Raw genomic sequence first — 16,319 nt, forward strand, 5'->3', positions numbered from 1 at the left:
CCAGTGCATGATCATAAAGTGAGGCTTGTCTTCTGTGCTAGTGTGCTGTCCTTGCTGGGCCTGGTGCTTACAAGAGTCCCCATTGAGTAGCAGAATCTGGTTCAGTACAGGACCAGGCCTTATGAGAGGTCAGAGAAATACACAGCAGCTTTTCCACGGGGGCTATGAAGCGATTCAAACTGAGACCAGCCAGTTCGGAAGGGCTTTGTGGGGGAGGTGGGTTTTAAAGGAGGATCTCTTTGGTGGGATGGGAGAGCATTAGCAGTGAAGGGAGATTATGAAACCTGGAATATAAATCTGTTCCCTTACATATTTCAGAGCATTTTCTGGTGACCAAATAACACCTGCGTGTGCACACGTTACCATTTACTGCATTGAAAGGAAGCTGTGCCCCAGCTTTCTGTTTGAGCACACATTTCCTTGCGGGAGCAAAGAGTTGCTGCATTTGTGTGTAGTAAATTAGGTTGATTATAGCAAGGTGTCTGAGAGAGAGATCTCCCTGCCTCCCACCCCTGAGGAATCCACACTGGCATGCTGGGAGGAACCTTTTTGGTGTCTTGACCTTTTTAGCATTGATCACCCAGTGAAGCCCGTCTTGGAGTGGGGACGAGGTTCCAGATAGCTTAGCTTTGCTAGCCAAGCCCAGATGGGGGAGCGAGATTGGACATGCTGAGGTGAACTGCAGTAGGTGCTCCTAGGAGGAATTCTCTGCTAACACCCGGCAGGCTTGAGGGAACACTGGGCAGGATGCAGCCCTTTGGCAGAGCAGGAGCTGCTGGGGTCATCTTTTAAACCAGGTAAACAAAACCACACCAGAAAACGGAAACACCTCTTCAGTAGCGGTATGGTACTGAGCCCGGGGGCTGATGGTGCACTGTCAGCACAAGCCCAGACAGCTTTGTAGAGAGAGAGAGATTTTACTGCATCTCATCCTACTGTCAGGGACAGTGTGTCCTTCTCAGAGAGAGCACAAGGCAGCCATGCCAGTTGCTATGCATCAGCATCCTGTAGAGGAAACAGCAATAGTGTATGTTTGCAAGTGTCTTTCATCCCAGAGGCTTTAGATGGTACACAGAGGCGTAAGCCACACACCTGCTGCGTGGGGTGTTCTGTCCTCTCTAGTGGCACTAAGAAAAGAAAGAGAGAAGTGAGTCTGTGAGTGAGCCAGAGAACTATGTGCAGGATCCCCTGGGAAACTAATATGAAGGGGAAATGAGTCCGGGAGAGCAGTCAGTATTTTAAAGAAGCCTTATTGAAGGCACAGGAACAAACCCAGCTTGATGTGCTGTAAGGAAAGCAAATGCGGTAGGCAACCAGCTTGGCTTACCAGGGAAATCATTGGTGAGCTTAAACTCAGAAAGGACACGTATAAGAAGATCTGAAGAAGTGGGTCTATCGCACGAAAGCTCATTACCTAATAAATCATTTGGTTAGTCTTTAAAGTGCTACATGACTGCTGTTTTGTTTTGTTAGAATAGAGACTAACAGGGCTACCTCTCTGTTACATATAAGAAGTAGAAACTTGGACAGATGACTGAAGAGGACTATGAATATATTGCTGGAGAATGCTGGGAAGTAGTCAGGAAAGCGAAAGCACTATTGGAACTGCAGCTAGCAAAGAATGTGAAGGGCAACAAGAAGGGTTTCTAAAGGCTGTGTTAACAAGAAGAGGGTACTCAATGTTTTTTTTTGCCTCTGTCTTCACAGACAAGGTCAGCTCCTAGACTAGTGCACTAGGCACTGCAGTATGGGAAGGAGGTGGGCAGACCTCCGTGGGGAAGGAACAGGTTAAGGGCTATTTAGAAAATCTGGACATATGCAAATCCTCAGATCCAGATTTAATGCATCCAAGGGTACTGAGGGAATTGGCAAATGTCATTGCAGAGCCTTTGTCTATTATCTTTGAAGACTCGTGGAGATTGAGAGAGGGCCCAGATGGTTGGAAAAAGGCAAATGTGGTGCCCATCTTTAAAAAAGGAAAGGAGGATAATCCAGGGAACTATAGACAGGTCAGCCTTACCTCACACCCTGGAAAAATACTGGAGAGGATCCTCCAGGAATCCGTTTTGAAGCACTTGGAAGAGGGGAAATTGGATCAGGAATAGTCAATATGGATTCACCAAGGGCAAGTCATGCCTGACCAGTCTGATCAGCTTCTATGATGAGGTAACTGGTTCTTTGGGCATGGGGAAGTCAGTCAATGTGATATACCTTGACTCCAGCAAAGCTTTTGAGACAGTCAGTCTCCCGCAATATTCTTGCCCATAAGTTAAGGAAGTATGGATTGGATAAATGGACAGTAAGGTGGATAGAAAGCTGGCTAGATGGTTGGGCCCAGCGGGTAGTGATCAATGGCTTGGTGTCTGGTTCGTGGTCAGTTTCAAGTGGAGTGCCCCAGTGATCAATTCTAGGGCTGGTTTTGTTCATCATCTTTGTTAATGACCTGGATGAGGGGATGGATTGTACCCTCAGCAAATTTGCACGTGGCACAAAGATGGAGGGAGAGGTGGATATATTGGAGGGTAGGGATGGGGTCCAGAGTGACACAGGCGGATTGGAGGATTGGGCCAAAATAAATCTGATGAGGTTCAACAAGAAGTGCAGAGTCCTGCCCTTGGGATGGAAGAATCCCAAGCGTTGTTACAGGCTGGGGACTGACTGGCTACTTAGCAGTGCAGCAGAAAATGACACAGGGATTACACTGGATGAGAACTGGATATGAGTCAACAGTGTGCCCTTGTAGCCAAGAAAGCTAACGTCATATTGGAGTGCATTAGGAGGAGCATTTCCAGCAGCTCTAGAGAAGTTGTTATTCCCCTCTGTTCGGCACTGGTGAGGCCACATCTGGAGTCATTGTGTCCCCTTCTGGGGCCCCCAGTACAGAAAGGATGTGGAGCAGGTCCAGCAGAGGGCAACCAAAATGATTAGGGGTCTGAAGCACATGACCTACAAGGAGAAGCTGAGGGATTTGGGCTTATTTAATGTGCAGAAGAGAAGAGTGAGGGGCAATTTGATAGCAGCCTTCAGCTTCCTGAAGAGAATGGAGAGAGGCTGTTCTCAGTAGTGAGGGACGGCAGATCAAGGAGCAATGGTCTCAAGTTACAGAGGGGGAGGGGGAAGTTGGATATTCGGAAAAACTATTTCCCTAGGAGGGTGGTGAATCACTGGAATGCATTACTGAGAGAGCTGGTGGAATCTCCATCTCTAGAGGTTTCTAAGTCCAAGCTTGACAAAGTCCTGGCTGGAATGATTTCGTTGCGGTTGATCCTGCTTTAGGCAGGGGGCTGGACTCAATGACCTCCTGAGATCCCTTCCCGCTCTAGGAGTCGATGATTCTTTTTTCTACAGACTTGGCTAAAAGCCACCTGACTTTTAGCTCCTGAAGTCCCAGGTTTAGTCCTGCCCACTGATAACTGGGGTCTGTCATTGTTACACAGGCATAATTAATTCACCATGCACTAAAATGCAGCCACCTCTGCAGCAGAACAGGGCAGTAGTTCAACAAACAGTGATACTATGGAAACTGCCTAAGGTCTTCAGGGTGAATCCCTCTGTGGCATAAATGCCCAATACACACTCTTGAGGGTTCAGCACTGTGGATAATTGATTTGTGGTGTAGGTTGGAGCAGGGAGGCTTCAACCCTGTTGCAGGTAGCGAAGAAAAGTGCCTCTAAAGATCTGGCCTTGTGGGTATTAGTCAAGTAACCATGAAGAGCCACACAATGAATCTGCAGCCATGACCCCGTTGGGACCCAGCAGGACTAGTGCTCAGGGCCTGCCCTCAGGGCTCATCTGCAGCATTAGCCTTGATTTTGCTGCTATTGTTTTAATTAATAAGCCAACTTCCCTCCAGGAAGCCAGGAGGCGGGGCCCTAGGAATATGGCTGTTTGCTTCCCTTCTCTTGGCTCCGGGCTGGGCTGGCTATTTTTAAACTCTCCCATGTGTTTTAGTTTTTTTTTTTCTTTTCTCTGGGATTGTTTTGCTTCCTGCCCGTTTCTTTGCTCAGCTGCTGTGTGCAGGGGCGTGGTGATGCGAAGCAGGAAAGAGCAAGAAGAGGAGGCAAGCCAAGCAGCAGGGACGCTGAGGAGGTGACAATGTGTGCCATGGGCTGACACAGCCCTAAACCCAGGTAGTCTGGGGCCCCATGGTGCCTTAGATAGAAGCACTCTGCTCAAAAGCCCATGCTTCCGCTTGCAGGGCAGAAATGCTTTCCTTCCTTCCCCCCAGGAGCATGGAGCACGGCCCCTGCCCAAGACTGAATAGGAGGCAGGGTGGTCCCTCCTGCAGCGCTCAGCAGCCTGGAGCTGGTTGCCCAGCAGTTGGTTCTGTATCTTTGTGGCTGTCTTATGCATTCCTGGGCTGGTCTGAAAACCTCTTTGATCAGGCCACCAGCTCGCCCTTTGCTTCCAGGATCTGGTAGTTGTCCTCCTTTGTGGAAAAGGCTTGCAGTGATCAATAGGGAGGGGACCGACGGGGTTCTAGAGAGATGTCGCCCAAAGCCTGAGGAACCATTCTGGAGAGCCGGATTCAAAGCCCAGCGAGGTCAGCAGGAAGATTTGAATTGTGCCATGGAGGTGTTTTGAGCCATCCTATTCCAGTCTGCGGTTGCACTTGTGGTGGCTCAAATGAGCTGGAGAAGAGCGATTCTTTACATTCAACTGGCCATGTCAGACGGCTGTTTGCTTCATCCTCCCCCGTGTTCTGAGTTAAGCTCTCTGCAGTTTCCAGACACTTTCGGGGAAGTTTCCACTACAGAAAAATTGTAAATCTTCCCCCCCCGCCCCACTTTAGCATTGCATACATCACCCGTGTCCTGTGCTGGGGGCGGGGCAAGCGATAGTGGTATCTCACAGAACCTCTTCCTGCCCTATCCTCATCAGGATCCAGTCCCGGTTTGTCTGATCTGGTCTGTGACGCCTGGGGCTCTCCCTCCTACCATGTGTCAAATGCTGGGGAGCGGAGCCCAAGCCTTGGGGTCTGTATCCAGACAAGTTGTGGCCCGGACCATGGTCCGGGTTTCCCCACCCTTGCTGTCGTGTTTCTGCTGAGATGCTGTTTATCAAACCAGAGTGTTCTGAGCCCTAGGCATGGAGAAATCCACAGCTGCTCTGATCCCAAGTGCCCTGCTAGTGGAGTCAAAGGTGGCTTGTCCCCTCCATGCCCAGGCTCCCAGACTTGCAGCTACTCACCCAGGTGTAACACACCCTTCCCCTCACTTCTGAACATGGCCCGCGGAGCCGAACAGCTGTGTTGCTAACCCAGGGAATCTAAACGCACATGGAGAGGCTCGGAAGATGTAAGTTTTAAATTGTCCCTAAAACTCCAGCCAGCGAGGGACTGGTGGCAGATCCAGGCACTGCAGATTACGCCAACGAGTCGTGCAGCTTCCCGCTCAGGTCCGGCTCTGCTCTTCACAGAGCCACGTGTGGGCAGGGCTGTTTTAATCTGCCCCGGGTTGCAGTTGTCATCCCAGCCCCTGCACCGCCTGCCCCAGCTGGAGTGCTTCCCCAGCAGCTGGCTGGTCTGTACTTTGCAGTACTGAAAGCACATGGTGAGGGCGGGAGGAAGCTTCTGAGCATGAGTTTAACTGATGCATGATTCGGCAGCTGCGTTTACAGTCCGCTGGCAAAGCAGCGCTGGAGTTCCTGCCACGTGGAATGCTTCCCTGACCCCGCACACTGCAGAGAACTAGAGCAGATGGTTCCTATTGCTGAGCGCGGTGGAGGCTGCAGCTCTGACAAATCCTTGTGTCAGAGGGACTGAGGAGTCACAGGCCTCTCTTCCTTCTCGTCTGCGTCCAGGCGCTCCAGGAACTTCCCCCTGGGAGACGGAATGCAGGGGATCTGCACTCGGCTGCCGGGAGACGTTTGTAAGAAGCTTTCCAAAGGAGAAGGGACAGGAAGGATCACCCGGTGGTCAGGGCACTAGGATTCGGAGACCAGGATTCAGAGACCAGGGTTCATTCCCTGCTCCACCAGAGGCTCCTGTGCGACCTTGGGCAAGTCATGGAGGGTACGTCTGGAGAGGAAGCGCCGGGATTGCAGTTCAGCGTGATGGCCAAGCCAGCCGTAATCCAGCTAGCTCGGTTCCCGGCACAGTAAGCTGCGGCAACATGGGCTAGCCCCGGGAGGAATTACCAGGCTCCTGGGTTTCTGGTTCTGTACAGCTCATGTTGTCACATCTTCCAGGGCCTGAGCTAGCTAAATTAACATGTGATCAGGCACATCTGCGCTGGCTATAACCACGCCTTGTCCTTGTAATTGGCATGTCCTTTGTGCCACAGGTCCCTCCTTGCAAGAAGGAGAATAGCTCTTCCCTGCTGCAAGGGGGTGCTGAGGATAAACCCAGTAAGGGCTGTGTGGTGCTCTGAGGCCACAGGAGCAGGGCCCAGATAACTAGCAGACAGCGAGAGCGCAAGGGATGTACCTGGCAGCTGGGAATCTCGGTGTTTGCTGAACAAGTGTGTTCCTCTCCTCTGTTCTGGAATGAACAGATGCCGCAGAGTTGGGACAAGCTGGTTTTTTTTAAAGGGGCTGCAACTGAACAGTATCTCCACTGTTGTTCGTGGCCAGACGCATACGCTTGTATTGCAGCACCGAATCCTTTGTCTGGTTGTTGTTGAGATAAAGGGGGACGTGCAGCCTGATCTAGGGGGCAGGGCAGCAAGCCCCGCTCCTTAGTTAAAACAAAGGCAGATGGCCACTCTACGCACTGGGCTGCCACAGTAGGGCTGCCTCTCTGGAGCAGGCCCTGTGTTTGCCGGGGAGGAGCTGGCAGGCTGTCGGCTGGATTCATTGCCTGACTTGCCCTTAGTCCGTCTCCGCAGTTGCACAGTGTGGGGCTCCTAGGGGATCCAGCGGCAGCAAGGTGGGACTTAGGCAGAGCATCCATCAGGTTTGGAAGGGCTCATGCAGCTACGTGCTGCCTCTTAAAGTTCTGTGGGGTGCAAGCCCTGCAGAGCTCCCACCTGGGGATTCCCACAGGAAAGAGGAAGCAAGAGTTGGGGCAGATGCTGTCTCCACAGCTCTTTGGCGTGTCCCAGCATGTGGACAGGTAGGAAGATGTGCCTGTTTCCAGGCACTGCGGTCCCCTGGCTGAGGGGGCTGTGAAGGAAGTGGCTTTTAGTTTATTACAGCAGCCCCGGGGAGCAGAGCAAAGGAACCAAGAGTAGCTGTGAGTTCTTCTCTCTCTCCCTCGTGTTCGTGGCTGGTGTGGGCTTGCTGTTCGCCTCTTGCGCCGTCTGCCTGACACAGAGGGACTGGGTGGGCTGCCTTTAACAGAGGTTCACTCCGTGGGTGGGCAGGGTCAGTCAGGCCTAGCTGACCCTGGGCTAATGTGGGATGGAATCCCCAGGTGGAGCTGATAACAGCTGGTGGAAGAGAGGTGGGTTGATATGGCTGTGGGGGGGAATCCAACCTGCTAGGATGGTCTGGGCTTCCTTTGATTTCTGAGGTGCAGGTCCAGGTGTCTGCTGATGGCTTTTTCCAGAGTGATTCCTGGGTTCGGGATGTCAGTGTTGCTGCTGTAAGTGGGAAAACTGTCTCCAGAGGGAATGCTGGGGACCCCTGGAGTTTGGGATGGGACAGCACAGGAGGCACGCTAGAAAAACTTCCCAATGGTGTTCAGCTCTGTAGCATCTCTGCCGACGGAGTACTCGGCTCTGGCGGGCGCATGACTGAGAGCCATGGTGGAAAGACATTGGGCAGTCTACTGATTAACCCAAAGCAGCCAGCACTAAGCTCACATTGAAACCTAGGCCTGAGAACCAGAACTCCTGAGTTTCACTGCTGTCTCTGTGCAATGCTGGACAAATCTCTCAGCTGTCCCGTGCCTCAGTTTCCCCATCAGTAAAATGAGGCTGATGATATTCTGTAATAGTGCCCCAAGGTTTCTGTAGCGTTTCCCTAGCCCAGAGGGGCTGTGGTGAAGCTAAATTCATTGACGTTTTTAAAGATGATGGTGATCCTTGAGTAGAAACAATGTTCCCTCTGTTTTTTCCCATCCCTGTGTAGAATAAACTTTGTTGTATGCTGAGGCATGTGTGGATGTGCACCGCCAGTTAAAACACACGCTGCTGGTTGTGGGCTCTGTAGGTGTTCTGCTAATCAGCTGGGTGACGTTTGACTTTCTCCTGGGCGGAAAACATTGGGTGCAAGGCTCTCAGGAAATACCAAGTGTTGTTACAAAGGATTTACTCAGCGTGTGATCCCTTGTTACTAGCATATAACATAAGCTTTGCTCTCACTGGTATGTTTATTGGGATTTCCTGGTCTTCTCCAGTTGCTCTGGACACTTTCATGAGAGGGGGTTTGCAGTGCTTTGCTCCAGGTAATCCAGTCTGCCCTAAGAAATTGTATACGTACCTCTGCACACTTTGAAGTAGAATTGAAACGGCTAGCTGCACCCAAGCTAAAGCCAAACAGCAGGCTCCCACTAGGACCTGGTTCCAGGCTGCCTTGTATCTTGTGAATTGATTTCCACCTGTGCAGTGCAGCCCGCCAGGGGGTGAGCGGAGAATACTGACGAGGAGGCAACCTGCACTACAGGTATAAAAGATACGCAGGTTGCAAGACCCACTGTTTGGTGGTTAATTTCCTGGAAACTGGGATTCCTGGATTCTAATCTTGTTTCTGGCACTAACTCTGTGTTTCATTGGGCTAGTTCTGTAAGTTGTCTCTCCCTGTGTTCCCCCATGTGTTCAGCAGGGGTATAGAGTCTTACGTATTTTGCACGATGATGATGTTGTTTAAATTTAGAATTCTGTTCGTGTGTTTCAGCTCTGAAGCGATCTTTCGAGGTCGAGGAGGCAGACCAGTCTCCAAATTCCTCCACGCCACAAAGACGACCCCCGAACCCTCTCCTCAGATCTACCATATCCAGCTCCACGCAGAAATTCCAGGATCTCGGGGCCAGGAATTCGGAAACACCCGCCAGACATGCAGACTCTTCTGGCCAACGGTCACCTAAGTCATCTCTAAGGAGGGTGGAGCTCTCTGGACCCAAACTCCCCGAGCCAGTGTCACGAAGAACCGAAATCTCCATTGATATCTCATCCAAGCAAGTGGAGAACTCCACTCCAGGGTTATCGAGGTTTGGCCTCAAGAGAGCAGAGGGGCTGGGGCACAAACCTCCTGAGCCCACTCCAAGAAGGACTGAGATCACTATAGGCAAACCTCAGGAGTCTGCTGTCCGGAGGATGGAAGCCCCAACCTCAAAGATCCCAGAATTGCCCCAGCGGAGAGCTGAGGCAGTCAGTACCCCCCTGCCCGATGTTGCCACCAAACGGGTGGAAATCCAGGTGGCAAAGTCTCCTGAAGCCCCAGTCCCACCTGTCAGGCAGGCGGAGAATTTGGAGCCTTCCTTGACCGGTCAGCATCTCCAACCAGAATCGAAGCCGCAAGCAGTGACGGCTGAAATCCTGCCGAAGAGCCCTGAGGGTAAGTAGAGCCTCCAGCAAATGCTTGTGCAAAACGCTGGCAGCCCCACCAGGGGAGCAAGCGCCTGCTACCCTTGTTCTCTCAGCTGGTCTGGTGCTGAAGGTCCTGGGTTCTGTACCTGCTGGGACTGAGATGCGCGTGGTGGTGGGTCTGTTATGTTTGGCTTTATTGAGCATTAAGGAGCTGGCGGGGGCATGGAAGTATTTTCATTGAGGTCCCATGAGGCTCCAAAGCTTGCTGCAAGTAGAGGTGAAAATAGGGGCACCTCTCCCTTCCCCAGCTGTTTGCCAGGCTTGTAAAATGGGATGCTGCTGACATTTTGTACAGCTGCCATCCGGATGATGGGGGAGGCGGGGATATGGCACCTGTGTTGCTTGCTGTTTCGGTTCATTCCTGACAGTTGTGGGACTCCAGCACTGTGACAGCAATTGCTGTCTTGCCTGGGCAGTCACCCAGCCTCTCTTAGCAGAAATCAGGAGCTCTTTCCCTCTGGCCCTTGTAGCCAGATGCTATAATTGGGTTATGGACCAGAGTCGCTGTGAAATTGGAGACCTGTTTTACATTAGCCCTGTCTTGGTTTTGATTAATCCTGCATTAGAGCTGGCCGCTCCCTCAGCGGCACCAGGCCTTTATTCCCCGCTTTGTGCTTTAAAGAGGTTTTGTTCTGTTCTGGCTTTTGGGTTTGTTTTTGCTGGTTCCTAGTTTCCTGCTCTGCTAGGTGCAGGACTGGCTTTGGAGACCATGAGCTGCTCTCCTTGTCCTGCTCTTGTCAGTGGATCCCTCGTGGGCGGAGCGTTACTGCTGAAATAGGATCCGGGGTGATCTTTGCATGGCCGGAGCCTTACACAGCCGCACCGCCCCCCGCACAGCCCATCATCTGAGCTCGGTCTGGCAAGAAGTTAAGCAGACTTCCTTACAAGGCAACACTGGCCTGTTTAGCTCTATTGTTCAGTTGCTTTGTTAGCTTGGCGTAGTGAATGGAGAAGATAGAGAAGACCTGCCTCCATCATGCCCTCTCCTTCCAGCCCTGGAACCTGTTCGCAGCCTGTCGCATTCAGACTCTGCCAGGGTGTCCAGGCACCCTTTGGCTTGTGCTGTTACCTCTCAGGCATCTCCCTGACAGCCCAATCTAAACCTCCAGCTGGGCTGCTTGGTTGTGGGAGGACAGCTGGCAGCAGAGAGAGTCGGAGGGGTTTTGCTTGGAGGAGAAGACCTGGTCTGTAGTAGCAATTGGTCAAGTGGAGAGTGATTCTCTTCCCACCCCCCGCTCCCCTGGCCCTACACACACACTCACTCTGTGTGCACCATTGTCATTTACCTGGTCTGGTCTAGATGGTGCTTGGCCCTGCCGTGAGGGCAGGGGAGACTGCACTTGATGACCTCTCGAGGTCCCTTCCGTCGTCTCTGGTTCATCCAGCTGGGAAATGGTCCCAGAGGCTGGGTCATGCACGATGCTGCAGTATGACAACGGTGGAAACTCCCTTATGGAGCCGTGAAAACAGCCCCGAAACAATTGACTGCTCAGGACTTCCTCTGGCTTGTTGCTGGGACTTCACTTTCTTTCCCGTGAGCGCCAGCTGTGCTGTGGTCTCGTGCTGCCCCACCCTCCTCCAGTCCTGCTGCCTTTGCCGAAACTCTTCAGGCAAATGTGTGACGCAGGAAGGGGGCTGGGTCAGAAACAGTCACTCTCCTCCTCCCCCCAGTACACACCACCAGGGCTCCCCACACCTGGGCTGTGCAGAGGCTTCAGCAGCTGTGACCTCCCTTTCCTTGGGCTGCTTGAGGGGAAGTGGAGGAGGGAGCAGCAATGCCAGCTGCTTTGTGCAGCCCTGTGGCTCAGTTTCCCCACCAGGCTGCAGGAGCTGAGCATGCAGGAATGAAGGAGCACGGTGCAGGGGGTGGGGCCCAGGAGGGAGGTGCCGGCTTTGGGGGCAAAGGGAGCATAGTGCAGGGAGGGAGGATGAGGGGAGAGGAGTGTGAGGAGCCTTTGGCAGCAGGGGGCCCGGCGGGCATCAAAATGCAAATTTTCCCAGGGTGCCTTTCTCTGAGGCCAGCCCTCCGCAAGACCGTCATGAAGATGCGCCCTTAGGCAGCTGGTTGGGTGCAAGGTCTATTCCAAGGGTCAGCAACGCCCAGCACCCGGCCAAGAGCCAGTTTTTGTTGGCACGCCAGGTGGGAGCTCAGCCCTACCCTTTTCCTCCCCATGCAGCTGGGAGCTTGCTCAAAGCACAGCGCCTGAGGGTTAACAAACCACCAGCTAGGGCCACCGACCGCCCCCTGCACGGTAACACTCTGCAGCTCAGTTTGTTTATGAATGAAGCTGTAGGACTGTCAGTGACTTTGAAAAGTATCACCGCCCTCTAATTGTACATAGAGGTCAAAAGGTCAAACTTCAGCACACGCCTGGGAAAGGTTGCTGACCACTGGTCTATTCTCTCCTCCTCACCCCTGGGGAAGGGGATGAGGGAGGGACACTGTCAATCATGTCTCATCCTCCCTCCTGCTGCCTCAGGCACTGAGCGCTGGCAGGTTCTTTACGGTTCCGCGTGCAGCAGACACTCCTGGGTCCTGAACATTGCTGGAGCTGGGCACCCAGCCGCCCATGTCACTAGCTGGTTGAAGATGAGCTGTTACCTGGAGCTCAGCGAGAAAAGGCAGGGAAAGGAAGCCAAAAAAATGGAACAGGCTATTGTGGGTGGAGAGTGGTTAATTTGGGTTAAGTTTGCCTTAGAGCAGCAATTTCCACAGGCATAGCTTCAAAAGCCACATGGCAACTTGCCAGGCACTGGAGGGCTGTGCCTGACTCACTTATTAATTTAGATGCATATTTAAATCCAAATATTATTGTGCACGACCTGATTATCTGTCTCTTGCTTTTGTTCCCCTTTGCACTCATTTGCATTCACTAAATGCTGCTTTGACAGTCCTGGAGACTGAAACCCTTGAAGTATCTTTTCTGAGAGCAAGCAGCATCTATGCAAACATTTCCTCCCTTCCTCTGTAGTGTTGTACCCCTGCCTCCTGACTTGAAAGGATCTTCTCTAGGGATGGAGGGCATGACCCCTCCATCCACCACCCCAGTCTGTTAATTTCTCGGCTTTTCCCCAGAGCGACAACACATAGGAGGGCTCCGGCTGCAGAATACCCCATCGTAAATACCCATTCGCTTAACGTGACAGCAAGCTGCATCAGGTGGTGGCTCCTTTCAGGTGTTGAACTGATGTCCGGCTACTTCCAGTCTGCTGGAAGGATGGTCCAGTGATTAAGCTGTTAGGCTGGGATCTGGAGTGTGTTTCTACTGTGCCGTGTGCTTATTTGTGACCGCGGGCAAGTCACTCGGGATGTCTGCATTGCAGTTAAATGTTGGGGCCTGGCCTGAGTCAGCTGACTCAGGCTCCTGGGTTCAGGCTGCCGGGCTGTAAAATTGTGGTGTAGACATTCGTGCTTGTCTGCAACCCTCGGCTCCCACCACAGCCCACGCACAAGGGTCTACTGCAGTTTTACTGCCCTGTAGTCTGAGCCTCTGGAGCCTGAGTCAGCTGACCCCAGACCAGCTGCAAGAGTTCCTTTGCCAGATAGACACACTGAGCGCCCATCTGCAACGCGGTGCTGTACCTTGCGCGGGAGCGTTTGAGGGTAAATGCACTACAGACTGAGGGGGGTCCAGGTGCTGCGGTGATGGAGCCCAGATGAGTCCCTGGTGTGGGCTGAGCTGCTCAGTTGCCCGAGCTTCCGTGGCAGCCGAGCAGAATTTGCATGTTGGTGCGGTTGCAGAGGATGGCGGCAAACCTGTGCTTCGGTTGCTCTGAGCCTTCAGAGACCAGGGGGAGGGGAGATTAATCTTCTTGGCTAACCTATTCCATCCCCCAGCAGGTGACAAGAGGCAGCCTCAGATGTGGTCTAGTCTATAGGCAGCAGTCACTGTAAACAATGTGCAAACAGCTTCCTCCGGGTTACCTCAGGCCTAGTGAGCCTGCTGGGGGAAGCCTGGGTGGCAGAGCAGCCGTGTACTGACTCGTGAGGTAGCAAACCCTGTGCTCAAAGCTCGCCCAGCTCCAAGGTAGCGTTCCGTGCATCCAACAGATACACGCACCTGAACGCAGGCATGCAGGCCATGGATGCTGCAGGTCCCAGCACCCTGGACTCCATCCATCCGAAGCGGCTGGCTGGCCTACACCTCTGAGAACGGGCCGTTGGGGCCTTGTAAAATGCTCTAGGCCTGTGGACTGAACCTTCAGCGACCTGACCTTGGGTCCGCCCTGGTGATGCAGCTCCCTCTGCTGTGGCCTTTACAGCTGCTGTGGCAGGGCCAGGTGCAATATTCTCCTTGGTCCCTTCCTTCCTGTTCCTGATGCATCCCATAACTTACTCCGAGCCACTCTATAACACCCCCTGTGCTGGATCTTCCTGGGGAGGGGTGCTCTTCACTGGGTGGGGTGTTCACACCGCCTTTGCTGCCCCTTTCCTCCCGTTTGAGGCAGGCAGGACTCTGCCCCAGGTATGTTAATGCCAGAATATGGATCCCTGCCCTGGTGGTGGCTGAGCTGGGATTGGCCAACTGTAGGATTTCTCTTCTCCAAGGTGTGCTTTGTTACTGCATTCCCAACAGCCTCTCCTCTGCTGCCCTTTGCCAGGCATCACCTTGGCACCTGTTTTCCTCACTGCCTCCACAACACCCATCTCTCTTTTAGCTTGGCAGATGGTGCCAGGGGAATTCTGTTAGGTGCAGCACTAAAATTCCCTTCCACATCATATCCGGGACAGGAGAATGGGGAGGGAGTTGTGTGTGTACCAACCAGTATGTCGCATCCAGAGACACCCGCAGGCCCTTCTCAAGGGGGAGAGATTGAGGCTTCCCTTTGGGTGGGACGTGTGCCAGCCTGATCCTTCAGGAAGAGTCTCAAATAATTAGTAATGACTAATTTTGCAAGATCCCTCTTGTCTGGGGAGTTGAGCAGCATGTTTCAGGTGTTCCTGGTTTCATGGTTCCATCCCGTTGTGGTCACTAGTGTTGCAATTTTGACATTACACATCTGCAGGCCGGCACACACGTGTACTCATACAGGCACAAATGCACACAGTACACATGACAGATATTTTCAAACACAAGCTTTCCACATGTGCATAATACATACACGAATGCGTTAGAGCAGCAAAAATACGTGGAGACACACCAGGGAGAGATGCTCAGGGCGCAGACGTCTCTACAGTTGAAGATTTTCTATGTCCAGTAGACACCTGATTTGTTGTTAAATTGTTGGGAGAAGCTAAGTTCCCGTCCTGGCATCCCATGGTGAGCACGACGCTGGGTGCCTTAGCAGCGGAGTTGTTTTGTGCTTACGAGAGGGATCTAGAACGTCTGGTTCCCTTGTCTCCTCTTCCTCTATTAACTTGTCCAAGGTGACAAATTATCTCCTCTCTCTGGTTCTCTGAATGCTCCTGTGTGAAGTGAATGTCATTCTTTTTAGCTTCCTCTGCAAGGGTGCTGCAGCTTAATTCATCTCTCTATATTGCACGGCTTTGTCATCTTAGCTGAAGGGGCTCCCTCGTGGTGCAGAGTGGTTGTGTTAAGGGGTAAGGCATCCACGAAGCGGATGAAAATAGTTATACGAAGAGGTAAAGTCTGTAACCCTATCTGTGAGGATGCACATCTTGTGAAAGGGACCTTCTGCCCTGGGAGCACTCTGGAAGGTGAAACTTCATTGCTGGGAAAAGGCTCTTGTGAGGAAGACCCTATTGGGAGGGACCATTGAGAAGAGGGCACCGTTGTTTTGAAGGCGGTATTGATGCCTGGGGCTCTCCTTATTGAGAGAGGTTTGGGCATGGAGAAATGGAATGTGCTTGCCAGGCACCAGGTCTGTTTTGTCAAGACCCTGTTGGGATGCGGCTCTTTGGCCTCGGAAGGTTGGAGGAGGGTTAAAGACAATAAACAAAGCCACTCTACCCTGAAATGAAAGGCTAGGGATGTGTGGGTAAGCAGTGAGTAATCCTTTCCAAATCCCTGAGCTGCACAGCCATTTAACTGCATGGAGAGCGTAAAGCTGTGGGGAAACATTCCCTTAAAACCAGCTGACACATCGGGGCTAGGTTGTGTGTGTGTGGTGTGTGCACATGCAGCTGGAGATATGGGAGAGCCTGAGAGCGGGGCGGGAGCTGGGAATAAAAAATGGACCTCTTCCAATCCAACTCTGGGCCTGGGGAGCAGATGCCAAATATGAGATAATTTGGAAAAAGGAAAACCTGCAGCGCCAGTGATTGGAGGGAAAGGGGGGAGAGCACGAGAGGGGAGACAGGCCTGTCTCACTACACAGGTTGCACACAATCAGGGTAGCAACATGAGTTTGACAACAAACGAAGCTCTTTGTCCTCCCCCCCCCCCCCCCCCCCGCTGGCGGGTGCGGCATAAAGCAAACGTCCCTGTTCTCTGCCAGAGCTCCTAGATGCTGCTCTGGAGTAGCAATAGGGTCGTTCAACATCCAGGCTCATTTCCTCTTGGGCTGGTCAGCTGTGGCAGCTGTGAGGGTGGTTTTCTGACGCGGGCGCCCACCTGCCTGTTGAGAGTAGCTCTGAGGCCTGCCGAGCTTGTCTCCCACGCCAGCAAGTGGGGAATAACTTTTGCTGGTGACCTGTGGGTGGAAGGCTCTGACGTCCGTTACCAGTCCTGCAAACCAGCACGGGCAGGGATAAGGAGCTATATTTGGACAGAGAAGGTCTATTATGATTTCCCCCAAGATACAGAGTATTACACAGGCGTGTGTTTGTGGGCCAGTGAGGCCTCGTTACTGACTCAAGCTGTTGTTAATATCGTTTGATATGGCAGATTTCCCCTCTTTCACACCAGCCTCTCCTTTCCAGCCTGACTGCAGGCCAAACTTTGGATT

At 52.6% G+C, this 16,319-nt stretch overlaps 1 protein-coding gene across 6 annotated transcripts in view; it reads left to right on the top strand.

Annotated features, from left to right (window-relative positions):
• Nucleotides 1–16,319, top strand: part of SEPTIN9 (septin 9) — a 198,502-nt gene that overhangs the window by 95,848 nt on the left and 86,335 nt on the right. For 4 of the 6 annotated variants that reach the window (XM_075014837.1, XM_075014840.1, XM_075014839.1 and 1 more), the window contains one exon: nucleotides 8,779–9,438. In XM_075014837.1, the coding sequence (XP_074870938.1) occupies nucleotides 8,779–9,438 (660 nt within the window). Of the gene's footprint in view, nucleotides 1–5,761; nucleotides 6,014–7,029; nucleotides 7,055–8,778; nucleotides 9,439–16,319 lie in introns of those variants that run through there. The other 2 variants (XM_075014842.1, XM_075014841.1) reach the window with 2 other exon arrangements.

This window comes from Carettochelys insculpta, chromosome 20 (genome assembly GCF_033958435.1).
Source record: "Carettochelys insculpta isolate YL-2023 chromosome 20, ASM3395843v1, whole genome shotgun sequence".
Lineage (NCBI taxonomy): Eukaryota > Metazoa > Chordata > Testudines > Carettochelyidae > Carettochelys > Carettochelys insculpta.